This window comes from Gossypium arboreum, chromosome 12 (assembly GCF_025698485.1).
Source record: "Gossypium arboreum isolate Shixiya-1 chromosome 12, ASM2569848v2, whole genome shotgun sequence".
Classification (NCBI taxonomy): domain Eukaryota; kingdom Viridiplantae; phylum Streptophyta; class Magnoliopsida; order Malvales; family Malvaceae; genus Gossypium; species Gossypium arboreum.
Window position 1 is genome coordinate 2,520,108 of NC_069081.1, and position 16,644 is coordinate 2,536,751.

At 28.0% G+C, this 16,644-nt stretch overlaps 1 protein-coding gene across 1 annotated transcript; it reads left to right on the forward strand.

Moving 5' to 3' along the window:
- The first annotated feature begins 14,572 nt into the window (after positions 1 to 14,572).
- LOC108478860 (phytosulfokines-like) lies at positions 14,573 to 15,353 on the forward strand. Its single transcript, XM_017781318.2, has 2 exons — positions 14,573 to 14,806; positions 14,915 to 15,353. Exons 1-2 carry the CDS (start codon positions 14,678 to 14,680, stop codon positions 15,047 to 15,049), a joined length of 264 nt encoding a protein of 87 aa, XP_017636807.1. The 5' UTR covers positions 14,573 to 14,677; the 3' UTR covers positions 15,050 to 15,353.
- The last annotated feature ends 1,291 nt before the right edge of the window (positions 15,354 to 16,644 follow it).

Sequence of the window (16,644 nt, forward strand, 5' to 3'; positions counted from 1 at the left end):
TGAAGCTTCAACAGAGATAAAATAGATATCACCACCTTTCAAAAGATATAATAAACACAAATTTTCATCAACTAGGCTACACGAAATTCTCACTCAAATTTACCTTACCGAATTTGAATCATTAAGTCGAAAACTTGATTCCTCACAAAATCGATCACTCCAGCCCTTCTAGTCACTTCCAAACATCAATACTAGACCAAATAAACATATACTAAGCATCAATTTTATATTTAAATCAATTTCACAAAAATCCGAAAAATCGGTTCATGAAGATGATGAAATTTGAATTTCTTTAAATTACCTTACAAAACATGTTTAATCTTGATAAATAAGATAAAAAAACCTTCTAATAGATCCATTTTGAGTTGGAACATCCATTTATTTGTGGATTTCTACTCAAAATTCAAAATCCACCATTAAAGCACCTTAAGTTTTTAAAGAAGATGATATTGATAAAAAATCATTTAATTATCACTCAAATCATGTAAATATGCTTCTAATCATCATAAAAATAAGTTCAGAAATAATAATTAACTTTGATTCGTTCTAAATCCTTTGATTGAAAATCTTGATTTAAGAATCTTAAGAAATTTCAGAACATTTTTGGCTACTTTTGTGAATAATTTTGGGTGAAAAGAGAGTATTTTAAGAAGGAAGTTTGTTAAATCTATTCTCTGATGATAGATATTTAAAATCATATAAAGAAAATGAATTTTATAACACTCTAATCTGATGTAAATGGTATGAAAAATAGGCTAGATGCATTGTGTTTAAAACTAAAACAACCCACAAGAAATATAAAAATTGGGAAATTTGCCCAATGGTCACTCCCACATCTCCATTACTTTACCAATTGATCATTTCCCTCTAAAATTCTAAATTTAAAGGTTTATTTGTCAAATAAATACTCCAAAATTTCCCTTATTTTACAATTAAATCTAATTTAATTAATATTTAAATTTAACTCAAATTAACCCCAATAAAAATTTTTAAAATTCTTTTTGACCCAAATTAATTATTTTCACTAATTAATTATTTAATTACTTTAAAATTAATTTTCCAAAAATATTTTTATTTTTTGAATTATTGTTTAATCTATTTTAAATGAAATTGACCTCCTAAAATAAATTAAAAATTTACTATTAATCCAATAAATTCCTAAATTTACGCTCGGAACCAGAAAAATATACTCGAAACTACTAGACTCGGTTTAGGGATATTAAACCGCAATAGTCTCCTCGAAGCAGCTCCACTTCACTCTCACATAAGTGACTTATGTTGCTTGGCTCACTAAAACACACAATGGTCATTAAAAACTTTACTTAACCTATCTCCCTTTAAATCATTGTTTATATCATAGGAATGGACTTGGGATAAGAACCCCCACAGTGACCTTACAAGGTCTATGCAATTAGTTTGTCCCTTTGAATTTAGATCTTAACATCTCCAGTCAACTAAGTTGGGTTTTCTTTCACATAGCGTATTTTATTTTTATGAGCTTTAGTCTCATTCCTTTCGATGTTTTGTCAACATGATCTCGATTTAATCCTTTAATTAGCAGATCCATAATGTTATCTTTTTTTTTTTTACAAAATTAATAGAGATAACTCCGTTTGAGATCTGTTGTTTAATGATATTGTGTCGACGACATATATGTCTCGACTTACCATTATACATTACGTTAGCAAGACACCCTTACACTTTCAAGTGATTGTAGGATGGTTTTCTACTTTTTCATAACTCATATGGTGTCTTGTCCCTTTTCTTGCGGGGCACCTTATTTAAAAGGTAATTAGTTGATAGAAAAGCTTCCCCCCACATTTTCTGTGATAACCCAGAGCTTTCTAGCAAGGCGTTTATCATTTCCTTTAGAGTCTGATTTTTCCGTTCGGCTACTCTATTTGATTGAGGATAGTATAGTGGTGTTACTTCATGAATAATGTCATGTTGCGTACAATATTCATAAAATGGTTCAACATATTCACCACCACGATCACTTCTCATCATCTTAATCCTTTTTATTAAGTTGGTTTTCAACTTCCTATTTATAGAGAATAGATTTCCCTATAGCTTCGTCTTTGCTCTTAAGCAAATATATGTAGCAATATTTTGTGCTATCATCAATGAAGGTAATAAAATATTTATTCCCTCCTCTCATTTGAATAAAATTTAAGTCACAAATATCGCTATGTATTAGATCAAGTGGCTCTATACTTCTTTCAACAGTTTGAAATGAAGACCTTGTTAATTTTGCCTCAACACATATTTCACATTTATGATTATAATTAATGTGAAACGAAGGAATGTGTTGTAAGTTAATTAATGTTCGTAAAGTATCGTAATTAACATGTCTAAGCCTACCATGTCATAAATCAAATGACTCAAGCATATAAACAGAGGAAGAAGCGACATTCTTATTCATTGTCTTTGCTCTTACAGAGATTGCATTAAGTTTCCACATGTCATTCAATGCATATCCCCTTCCCACAAACATACCCCCTTTAGACAAAACTAGCTTCTGGGATTCAAACATCATTTTAAAGCCGTGTACACTAAGGAGTGTCCCAAAAACAAGGTTCTTGCATATGTTAGGCACATACAACATATTTTGAAACTTGAGTTCTTTGCCAGAAGTCATCTTCAAGACCATAGTACCCTTCCCCTTGATATTGGAAGTCGCAGCATTGCTCATATAGTGTAATGACCCAAATTCCCGGGCACCGGAAAAACGAGTCGTAGGGCCTCCGTCTTAGGAAATTAAGTCCATAAATATTTATTAAAAAAATATTTATGAGGATAATTATGAGTTAAATTAGAGTTTAATTAAGTGAATTTAATTTAATTAAGAGTAATTAAATAAAAAGGACCAAAATAGCAATTGTGCCATTTGTCCTAAGTGAGGCGGCATAAACATAAAAATCTGAGATTTTTATGTGTTAAAATATATATTAAATTATTATTATCAAAAGTAAAGTAAATAAAAAGGAAATAAAAGAAAAAGAAAGATAGAAAAGAACAGAGAAGCTCACGAAACAGAGAAAGAAAGGAAAGAAAGAAAGAAAAAAGAAAGGAAAGAAAGAAAGAAAAAGGAAAAATTGGAGAATTGAAGCTTGAAAGTTGAATTGGTAAGTTAATTAAGCCCTTTCCTTTCTAATTTTGGTATTTTTAAAGCTTTAGAGAAAGATTTTCTTGAATTCATGAGAAAATATTGAAAATTAATGAAGGTTTGATTAGGGTTTATGTTGAAGAAATGATGAAATTAGGGATTAATTTGATAAAATTCTGAATTTGAATTGAATTAGGGACTTAATTGTAAAACAAGCCATAAGTTTTGAGTTTTAGGAATTAAATTGAAAGAAATTCGGAATTATAGAAAAATGATGAAAATTTGATAGTTATATGAATATTTTGATGGAAATTGAATACAAATAAGGTGTGAATTGGTGTTATAAACTTGGTTATTAGCATTTTACATCAAAACAGTTTTGGGAAGTAGCAATGGTCTGACTTTGAAAATTCACTAAAAATTTTAGGAATTGAATTAGAGTATGAATAAGATATGAAATTAAAGCTTATTGAGTCTAGTTTCTTATAGTGGAAACAATGTAAGCAATGAATTTATTAATCAAGAGATATTTGAAATTTTGTAAGACTGGTTCAGGGTGATTTCGAGACACTCTGTTTTGAATTTGGAAAACCATTAAAAATTGTAAAAAAATTATTATGGAGTGTAATTTATATTTGTGAACTCCTTAATGAATCTAGTTTTAAAATAAATAAATAAGAACCTTATTCAAGTTCTGTACAATGAGATAATTGATTTTTAGTAGAGAGAGGTCAGAACTGTCGAATGGAGTAACAGGGGAGTATTTAATGAATAAACTGTACTAATTGGCTAGACCAAAAATTATGAAAATTTTATGGTGAGAATATACATGAGTCTAGTTTCAAGAAAAATTTACAGATATTAATTTTGAGTTTCGTATCTCAAGATATAAATAATTTAGTAACAATGACTCAAACAGACAGCTTAATGGTGAAATTATATATCTTTAAAAAAAATGGTCAAATTTGCATGTTTATACTCATGAATTAAATTGGATTGTATTATATTAATTAGTTATAATTATGCTAATTTTCGTAGCAAACAAAGGAACCGAGGCATCCAATACAAAGGGGAAAGAGAAAGTAGTCGAGGAATAGCTCGGGGAAAATCGGTTTGTATTATCATAATTCAAAGTATTTATTATTGCATATTTAATTGTAATATATATATATATATATGAATGTGCGTGAAAATGACTAGAATGTGAATTGTTGATTAGTTGTGATTACATTGAGAAATATAAGAGAATTGATTGAAATGTGAAAATGTTTTGGAAATGGAAATATGATCGAAACCCTATTAACTAGTCGGGCTTAGTGGATATAATTGGCATGCCATAGGATTGGAAATGTTCAGGGATTCTTCGACCTCGAGTCGATGAGGCACTAGGTGTGCCATAGATTTACTTCGGATAGTTTCGATAAGGCTTTGGTAGCCACATTGCTTCAGCTTGGCCGATGAGGTACTTAGTGTGCCATAGATCTGATTTACTTCGAACTATCCGATGAGGCGTTGGTCGCCACTCTGGTGTGTTTGGTTGGATTCGCGTATCCACCTTGGTCCGAGTCAGGTTAATAGGGCCTATAAGTGAAATGAGCAAAATTATCTGAATCTGATTATCTGAATTATCGAATGAAAGGTGAAAGAAAATGATGATACGAAATGTGAAAAGAAATTGTGTTGTGAAGTTGAAAGCATGAACTTTATGTTTATGAATTATGTATACATGAAAGTGTTATGAATTAAGTGTTTACATGTTGGTGAAAATTTTATAATCATTTGAATGACATTAATATGACATGAATTGGCATATTCAATTGACTACTTGTGCATTTATGTTTTGAACTTGATTTGATGTTATGAATTGAATTATGATAATACCACTGGGTATTTTCAATGCTCAGCGTACGGTTGTTTTCCGTGCGCAGGTTAGGTAAAATAGAGTCCGGTTCTGCATTCAAAATCATATCCGACTCCAGCTCATTTTGTGGTAAAAATCTTATCTTTTGGTAATGTGGCATGTACTAGGTTTTAGGTGGTCATTTGTATATATTTAATGTTTTAAATGTAAAAGATGGTGTATAAACTTTAAGGAGTTTGACGTATAAAGGGATGATTCCTAAGTTTATGAAATGAATGGTATATAGTTACATGTTATGTGGAAGTGAATTGGATTGGTTTGTATAATTGTGTTTAGTGTTTCAGGGAGGCCTGTAGGGTTAGGATTCGAATCCTAACCCCACGCAAGGTTCATATTAGGTCCGTAGAACCTCGATAAGGGTAATTAACCTTATTTTGAGTATAATTTTGTGGTTATTTTCGATTTGTAATAATAAAGTTTGTCTGTTTTCGGTAATGCCCTGTAACCCTATTCCGGGGATGATTTGGGGTTAGAGTCTGTTACATTTAGAGTGTTAAGATTTCGACCCAATTAAGCAACGAACAAGAAAATAGTGGAATAAATTGAGAAATTGAACATACAAATTTAACGTGGAAAAACCCCTCCAAAGAGGATAAAAAACCACGGGCAAAGATAATTTTACTATAATGGCAAAAGAACGAATAGTACAAAAAAAGATGGAGATAAAAATTAAACCCCGAAAACCCGAAAACAAAGAACCCACAAAACGTAAACACAAAATTCTCTAAATGTGTTATGAGTTCTAATCTTTAATGGGCATATTTTCTAAGGTTGTAAAAGAGCCTATTTATAGGTTAAATTCATAGATCAAATAATAATAAAATAATCTAAACTAATCAGTGTTTGATTGAAACAAGTAAACAGAGTTTAACTGAAAGATTATTTTTCAAATTTGACTGAAAATAGGAGTCATATTTAACAAATCTCCACTTTGACTCATATTTCCACAATGTCATCTTTGCCAAAGCCCGTCACGAGCCTATCTTGAACTATGCAGGGAATTAACTGAGTCGAATTTGTGCTTAAAAACTGGAAGAATTCTAGCTTTCGACTTGTACACTATAAAATCAAAACTAACCCGGGTCTGATTTTCACGAACACAGTGCCCTAACTTTTCAAAATCTGCATCCAAAAGAGAACCTCTCTTCAACAAAACGGTCATACCTTTTTCCCTCCTATGATCAAGTTGCCTCCGCTCTAAACAAGTTGACTTCAACTCCGTAACAGACGAGGGATGTCCTATTTCACTGGTCACTATGGAACCTTCCAGAATATAAAGACTGCCAGTTCTTTTACTTTTTAACAAAACGAGAGCTCCATGAGATGCTTTAATGCCGCTCTACTCGATGTTGATTTTGCGTCCTTTCAAGTCTAAAATACTTAAGGAGATGAGATTCTTTCGTAAATCAGGTACATACCTGACATCTGAGAGTGTCCTAATCGTCCCATCGTGCATCTTAATTTTAACAGTACCAATACCAATTACCTTACTAGATGAATCGTTTCCCATGCGCACAACTCCACCTTCAATCTAATTGTATGTGGAGAACCATTCTCTATTAGGACATATGTGGAAAGAACATCCTGAATCTAGGATCCACTCGGACGTAAGCTTGGTGTTATCACTTGTTGACTCTAACAAGAAATCATCATCATTTTCATCGGCCAAATTAGCACTAGCTACATCTTCCTCGTTACTCTCAGTAGCTTTTTTATTTCGCAGTTTATAACAATCTGCTTTGACGTGACCTAACTTTTTACAATAGCGAGACCTTTTATCTCGTTTCTTTGATGCTACCAAAACGGAAGCTTGCCTATCTGTTTTGCTATCCAAATGAAGCTCATTGTCGAGTTTGTCTCTACTCAACAAATGACCCTTCATATCTTCGACCAAGAGTTTGTCTCTGCTATAAATCAGGGTCTCCCTGAAAGACTTGTATGAAGGGGGTAAAGAGCACAATAATAGTATAGCCTGATCTTCATCGTCAATATGAACCTCAACATTCTTTAAATCATTTAAAAGAGTAATAAATTGACTGATGTGATCTCTAAGAAGCTCACATTCGTTCATGCGAAACGTAAATAGACGTTGTTTCAACACTAAACGATTAGTCAGAGACTTAGTCGCATAAAGAGTTTCTAACCTTTTCCACAAAGCGGATGAGGTCTTCTCCACCAATACCTCCCGCAATACCGTATTCGCGAGGCACAACTGGATGCAGACAAAGCCTTTTCATCAAGCTCTTCCTATTCTGTTTTATTTAGATTCTCAGGCTTTTTCCCAGTAACAACCTTTTTCAAACCGGATTGAACTAGAATTGCCATCATCCGAACTTGCCACAGATTGAAATTTGTCTCACCATCGAACTTCTCAATTTCAAACCTTGTTGTTGCCATCTTTGAACGGGTTGATCTATGAAAATTGAACTAGCTCTGATACCACTTGTTAAGATTTCGACCCAATTAAGCAACGAACAAGAAAATAGCGGAATAAATTGAGAAATTGAACACATAAATTTAACGTGGAAAAACCCCTCCAAAGAGGATAAAAAACCACGGGCAAAGATAATTTTACTATAATGGCAAAAGAACGAATAGTACAAAAAAAGATGGAGATAAAAACTAAACCCCGAAAACCTGAAAACAAAGAACCCGCAAAACGTAAACACAAAATTGTCTAAATGTGTTATGAGTTCTAATCTTTAATGGGCATGTTTTCTAAGGTTGTAAAAGAGCCTATTTATAGGCTAAATTCATAGATCAAATAATAATAAAATAATCTAAACTAATCAGTGTTTGATTGAAACAAGTAAACAGAGTTTAACTGAAAAATTATTTTTCAAATTTGACTGAAAATAGGAGTCATATTTAACAAATAGTTTTTCCCCATTTTCACAAGGCTCCAACTCAGAAAATGAGTCTTTGTCACAACAAATATGACGTGTGGTATTAGTATCAAGTCACCATTCTCTTGGATTTGAGTCAACCATGTTGACTTCAAAAATCACAACACATAAGTCCATATCTTTCATAGCATTGGTGGGAGCTTCCAATTTTTGTTAAAAGTTCAGAAACGAAACCAGAATTAGAAAAATTATCAACTTTTGTTAGAAGGTAGGAATTTAATAAAACCCGAAACAAAGTTTACACGGTCTAATAGAAAGACACAATAAAAAAATAAACCAGGTAAGTAACCCTGAAAGAGAGGTGGTGCACTTGGCACGCTTAAATACCAAGCCTTTTAAAGAACCAATCTTAGACATGCACTTTCATATATTCTTTTTAATTCACCGTTGATAATATTTTTTTCTTTGATGTCACAATTTTAAAGCTACAATTTAAAGTTTCACAATTTAAAGCCATAACTAAGGCCACAATAAATAGAAATTTTAGTTTCCAATTTATATTACCCTTTGATTTTGTTAAACGACAGAATTAAAATTCTAAAACAAAATTAAGATCAATTCTGTTAAACATCAGGATTAAAACCCGAAACAAATTTATTTAATTAAATCTTATTTGGAAACAAAATCAAAATAAAATCTGTTAAACGAAGGGAATAAATCCCGAAACAGAATTATTTAACTAAATCTTGTTTGGAAACAAAATCAAAATAAAATATGTTAAACGGTGGGAATAAATCACAAAACAAAATTATTTGATTAAATATTGTTTGGAAACAAAATCAAAATAAAATCAGTTAAACAGCGGGAATAAATCCCTAAACAAAATTATTTAATTAAATCTTCGTTTGGAAATAAAATCAAAATCTATTAAATGGGGAGAATAAATCCCGAAATAGAATTATTCAATTAATTCTTGCTTGAAAACAAAATCAAAATGGAATACAATCTATTAAACGGTGAGAATAAACCCCGAAACAGATTTATTTAATTTTAATTTTTATTCTCAAGTAGAATACTTTTTTTTTCTTCGCCTTGGTGTCTCATTCGACTCGGATTAGAGAATTGTAAAATAATAAAGGATATGTCTTAAGATTGCACATTAACAAACAAATATAAATATTTATATCAAATACAAGATCTAAACAAATAATATAAATAAATATTTAAATTTATGTAAAAGCACCAAATCTAAAACAAAAACAAAAAAAATTAATAAATATTTAAATTTATTTAAAACTTCATATTTGAAAACTATTAAATAAACAAGATCTTTTGAAATACCGAAATGGAATAAGGGAATCGACTTTAAATCAATTTGAATAAAATCAAATCAAATTGAAAATTAATTTGGTTGGAATCAAATAAAATAGAGATATTTGTCCAAACAATCTGAACATTTTGCATTGCCCACGTGGGTATAAATCTATGCCCTCTGCTCACAAGGTAAGACTTCAAACTTAGTTATTCAATAACTTTTAAGTGGATTCTCATATATATATATATATATATATATATCTAAATTTAACCAAAGTGGAATATAAATTTTTCTTTTCATCAGCAAATATTCACAAGTAGCTTATTTTGAGCATCAATTTCTTATTCATAACTCAATCATTTTGAGCATATGATATACTGTTGTAAATGTCTCATAGAGTAGAATATTAAACAATAGTTTTATGATTCAACTCTTCCATTCACCAATAAAAAATATACTTCAATGTTTCAAAAAATTACAATTTTTTCAACAATTATTTTACCTAACTTTTTCCATTCAAAGAAAGCCGTGTTTTTTATTAAAAAGAAAAGCACGTTTAATTATCAGAAGCTACATCATTCTTGAAAGACCCATATATGGCATGCCACGGCCATGACCTAGGACCAGTCACTAAATGTTGTTATCACTAGGTTAAGTTTCCTTATGCCTTATATCCATGTAATATTAATTCCTCTATAAGTCTACGTATTTATAAATGATTAACTTAAAGTATTATTCAATAAATTAAAAAATTGTTAAAAATTTAATAGTTGAATTTTTAATATTAAATTTTTACAGGTACTAAATTTATACTAGAAAGTTGTTTTGATATATTAAAAAATAAGTACCAAATATATTTATGTTGTTTGATAAAATTAAATTTTATTTTTAAAATTATTTATTTCTTAAATTTAATCTTATTAATATAATTTATTGTATAATTTTGAATAATTTTAAATAAAAGTACATATATTAATTTAAATATTTTACTTTTTTCAAAAAAATTATTTATTTCAAATACATATTTTAAATAAATTCAACTTAATATAATATTTTCAACTGAAAAAGTAACTATTTAACTACTTATATTGTTGAACACTTTTTGTTAAAAATTTCTATTAATTAAAAATATCAAACACATTTAAAAATTAAAAAGTGAAGTTTTATTTTCAATGAAATGTAAATTTTCAATAGTTTATCAAAATCACCTTAAGTATTACATTTGTTATATTATTTTGTTAATTTTTTAAATGTTATTTTTGTTTAACATTTAATAAATTTATATATTCTGTTTTATTAAAATTTAGTCCAGCCTTTTTTAATATTTAAAATTCAGTATTTTATATTATTTATAGTTGATCTTTTGCAATATAATATATAAAATAAAATACTATATTATATTATTATAAACATTAAAATATGTCATTATTTCTTGTACTTTTCAAATTTTTAGTAATTTAGTCCTATACTTTTATTTCTAAGAATTTAGTATTCTTACTTTTCAATTTTTAAAATTTAGATCCAACGGTTGACAACGTTAAATTATTTTTGTTGAGTTTGTTTATGCTTACATTTTAAAATTAAAAAAAAGACTCACTTGGTAACTATGTAATTAACCTAAATCTGACAAAAAAAATTAACAGTATAATAGTTTGACCTAAATTTTAAAATATGAAAAATATAGGGACTAAATTCTTAGAAATAAAAGTACGAGGACTAAATTCCAAATTTTCAAAGAGTACAAAAGTTTATGGCATATTTTTAACTTATTATAAAACTACAAAATATGATAGATCAAGTTCAAATCTTAAATATTAGAGTTGAAACTTATTTTATAGATCTCATTATAGGTTCTGATAATATTTATTCTTTCTAGCACAATAGCTAAAATTACCTATAACCCCTCCTCAACCCAGTGAAGCCAAGGGGCAAGCAGGGGCCTGGCCCCCCCTAAAATGGGAAAAATTATATTTAGGCCCTTTATAATTTATAAAATTTTGAATTAGTAATAGTCAAATTGTACTTTTACCCCCCAAAATAATAAAAATTTAATTTAATCCTTTAAAAATATAAAGATCTAGACAATTAAAATGGCGATGAAATTACATTTTTATTGTCATAAAAATATACAATTTAATTCCGGCCCCTCCCCCCAAAAAAAAAAAAAGAATTTTCTTGGCTCCGTCATTACTCGAACACATATATTCCTATATTAACAACAATACACATACTGATCGAGTTAAGACTCAATCCACAACTTAAACATATAACTTAACTTGTAAACAAACCTACCACTCACTACTATTCTATGCGTTATGGGCATGCCATATAAAGTCATCATAATTTTGCATTACAAGTTTGTCCCCTTAATTTGATGCACCTCATCATCTCATTTCTATAAAATGACTAAATATTAATAATATCCTTACGATTATCTTTAGTTTGCTAAGGATTAGGGAAAATTTAATTTTATTAGGTATAGAATTAGATAGGGAAATTACATTAGGAGAATTAAAAATAAATTATAATTTTTAAAAGAGTTAAAATGTAATTTCACCTTTATATTATCATGTAAGTTTTAAAAATCTTAATGATTTAATTGATAATTTTATCATTTTCAGAGTCAAGTAAGATACTATATATATATATATATATATATATATATATATATATACTATTAATAAAATCATTGACTAAGTTGTTGTCACCCTCAACTGGATTACCAACTTAGTTAGGAAGTTATGAGAATTTTTTCTATAATTAAAATAAGTAATATTATTCAAGGATATTTTAGTCTTTTACTTTGAAAAACCAAGAAAAATATATATTATGGGATTTGAACTCACGTCAAGTACATTAGTAAAACCTATAATTTATCACTCAATTAAAGTTTTATTTTGACATTTCTATACATTTTAATTTTATCATGCATACTTTACTATATCTATCAATTGTATATATTAATAATGTATTTGATTGAGCTGGTGCCACAAGTTAACTCGACATCAACTCAAGACTTCGACAATACCATAATTAACAATTTAATCTATTTTTCATTTTAATAACATAAATATTTCATATGTTATTATTAATTAGTTTTAAACCATATGTTTCATTATTTATTATATCTTATTTTTAAACAGATATTTTTGTATTCTAGATTTGTGATTCTTATACGTATTTTAAGCTACATTTTAAGCTATATTATTTAGTTTGGGTTTTGCATATACATTTATACAAAATATAAATATATAAGATACATTTTTATTTTTAAAAAATTATTTATTATTGAGATTCTAATTTCATCAAAAAAAAATATCTATGGCAGCTGGTAATATAAGTAAAACTAAGTATAATTAAAATTAAACCAAAGATAAATGAAGATGATTAATTAGCAAAGTCAACTCTTTTTCCTTAATATCTTAGTATTCTTTAGTGATTAATAATTATGCTCCTTCACATGTGTAATGATACAATCCTCAGAATAATAACTAGGCGTTGACAATAAGACAAAAGAAAAAGAAAAAAAAAGGCGTTCAACAAAACATGTTTCTAAAGCTACTACATGTTTTTTTTTTTTTAATCATCATTTGGTCAACCTTTGATTGCTTCTTCTTTCCAGCCAATTGGTTTGATTGTGTTTAATTTAAGATAATTACAACCAAACTAATTGGGTTAAATTAATTGAATATGCCCAAAACAAAAGTTAATTGGCTAAATAGATTGTTTTTCTTTTAATTTAGCTGGAAGAGTTTTTTTTGTTGGACACGTTTTTCGATAATTATAAAGAAAGCGCGTTCAATTGAGCACACTTATCTTGACATGTCAGTAGAAAAATTCGTCTAACTAGACGCGTTTTTACACTATTGTGAAGAAAGCACATGTAACTGGACACATTTTCACGTACATTCTCTAAAAACGACATATTTAGCCAATTAACATCTTTTTTTTTTTTACATATATGACTAATTTAGCCAATTAAAATTTCTTCACGGATAAACTAAATCAAGATTTGTAGCATGAAAAATATAGTATTATAGAAAACATTTCACTTTTATTTATTTACATATTTATTTTTGAATTTATTATTATAAATATAATGCATGCATAAGTACAATACAAATAAATATATATAGTTCACCAATTATAATATAAAATCAAATTAATATAAAACATAACGCACAAATAACCGATAAGAACCACACTAAATAAGGAAGAACTAGATTAAACCCAAATATATGCACATAGTAAAACTTAGAATCACACGTCATAATTACATATGATAAGACCCGAATTTAAGTACTCAATAATCCAAAACATTCGCATTAACCAACAAGTCAATGCCTTATTAACATTTTAATAATCTTTAAATCCTTATTTAAATTCCACCTAAAAAGGTGGATTACCTTCCATTAAATACATATAGTCCTGCTATACAATAAAAATACACAAACTCCAAAATGTAAAATTTTCTAATTCCAATATTATATTTTATATTGTTAAAATATTTATATATTTTTACAAACCTAATCATATTTATATTACATATTTTATATGATTTATTTTAATATCATTATTCTTCTTTTATAATTACTTTCATGAAATGTAGCTTAAACTTTTTAAAAATATTATTTACCCAAACTAAGGTAGTAAGTATCGTATTGGTTTAATACTTGTACATATTAATATCAATATGTTTCAATGTATTATTTTAAGTTAACGATGTTTTTAAATATTTTCAAATATATATTCATAGTTTAATTTTTAGTTTTTAATATATTATATATTTTGGTCGAAAAATAAATTATATATTATATATACATGTAAATATATCTCAATTATATTAATATAAATATATATTTATATGTAAATATATATTTTAAAATTATTAATTGTTCAATAATTTCATTTAATAATTATTAGTTTTAAATGTAATTATAGAAAAATTAAAATGGTTAAGATAAAAGATTTTAAAACTGATTTAAAAAAAAAACTTTGTATCAACGGTATGTATTAGTATAAGTTGGTATTGACTAAAATGGATTGAACCACACGGAATGGTCAAAACACATTGAAATTTTGATCAAAATAGAATATAAACTATTTGATATCGGTTTAAGATTATAATAATATGTATCGCTTGATTCGGAATATTTATATTTAAAAGAAAAGAAAAGAAAATTGGAGTTTCTAGAACTGCAAGTGCCAAAATTTTCAAGGATGCATAAATTTAAGTAATTAAGATGAGGATACCTTTTTCCAGAATAAATGATTATTTTTTAATATTTTTATCAAAGTACAAATGGGAATCTTCTATAATAATATTGATAATTGTATTTTATTACCCACTTGCCCTTCAACCTTCATTTCTTATTTGCCTTTGAAAGTTGAGATTGTGTATATAAATTAACCCACCCCTGCACAGTCGTTTCAACCCATCCTTTTCTCCCCTAAAAACTCACCTGAGAAACAAAGCAGGAAAAGAAAATATGAGTTGCAAGGTCAGCGCCTTCTGCATGATCCTCTTCCTTCTCTTCTTCACACTATCTTCTGCAGCTGCTGCCGCTCGCCCACTTCAGCATCCCAATCCCAATACCCCAATCCAAACCCAGAATCCGGTATCTATGTTTTTATCTTTTAATCTGCTTTAAAAGAAACCCTTTTTTTCAGTTTGATTCGGTTCATAATATCATTTTTCTCATGAATTGCTTGTGAAAACATGTCAGGATACGGAAACAAAGAGGGGTGACGTGGATGATGATATCTGCCGAGGAATTAAAGAAGAAGGAGAAGAATGCTTGATGAGAAGAACACTTGCAGCTCACGTTGATTATATCTACACCCAGAAAGCAAACCCTTGACGACCTCTCTTTTTCATATTTATTTCATAAATCATATATACGTTTCTATCAGGTTTTAGTTGGAAAAATATAGTGTTTTGTTCTTCTTTTTCTTGTAGGAGAATTTCCCTGGTTGTTAAACCAGTAGTGTAATACATGGCATAGAAGGAAGATACTAGTGAATATTTTATTTTATACGTTACAATCATTTTAATTACCCAAAGTTAAAGGAAAGGCAAATTAATGGAATAGAGGAGTGGGTTTGGTTCGGATTTATGTATTTTATATTTATTTAAGTTCGGTTAGATTTAAATTACGGGTATAATATTTTGTCAAAGTTTGTTTATATTTGTAAATAGTTAACATTCTCATATTATTTTTAATTTAATATTTAATAATTTTGTATACTTTTATTTATTAAAATATAGTGATTTTAACAAATTTTAATGTTTACATCATAGTAGTGATAACTTTTATGTATTATAATTTTTATAATATATAAAAATAGCATAACATAAAATATTACTAATTTAAAAGTGGATCGGGCCGGGCTAAGCTCAAAATCTTGAATGTTCAAGCTTAAATTTGTCCAATATTTTAAATAGGTTTAAATTTTTTATCTAAATCTATTTTTCAGGTTTAAATTTTTTTCCCAAATCTTCTCAAATATTGAGTAAATTATGCAATAGGGACCAATAAGAAAATTATCTCTTTTAATTACTTCAATAGAACAATAACACAGAAAAGGCTTTGGCAAAAACTATAAATATTAATGGAAGGAATGATTATTCATAATTAAGCATGATTTGGAGTTTGGACAATCCTTCTTGCGTGCTCTTATTAAAAGTATTAAGCTACTTTCTGAAAATTTTAAAATTTATGATATAAACTTTTTTTTTTTGGTAATTTATTACATGTTTGATGTTCGACATATTTTATTAATATTTTGCAAAATGAAGATAGGATTTTATACTTCTTTTCAATATATAAAAGTTTAAAATAAAATTGAATATAATAATATAAAACCAATCTAATTAAAAATAGAGATAAACATTAAATCTATATATGAACTTTCTTTTAGTGTATAATTTGATACATGAATTTTTATTTAGTGTAATTTTATAAATAAAACTTGTATTGTTGTTCATATTTATATATAAAACTTTGATTTTGATTCAATCGTACACATTTAAAAAAGTGAACTGTAATACCCCATAACTGACCTAGACAACAAGGCCAAGCCTAAAGAGTTACAACGAATAACAATCAAAACACACTCTACAATTTATATGAATACTCTTTTAAAGTCATATCAAGTTTTAATAAAGACAAACCAGTAATTCATGATTGTCATTCAACTAACTAGAACTACGAAACAACTAACATTATTAATAATACTAAATGGTGTAAAATGCATAACCGAGCTCCCCATCTACCGACCCGTTCAAGTCTGTGATTTACCTGAAATTCATTCAACAATAATTGAATTAATATATCATAAAGGAACCAACTATATACATATTCAATAGGATATTAGTAAAACCAAGATATCTAAGTGCAGATGTTGACTCAGAATCAAGAAACAGTTCATTCAGTTACAGATCAGAATCATACAG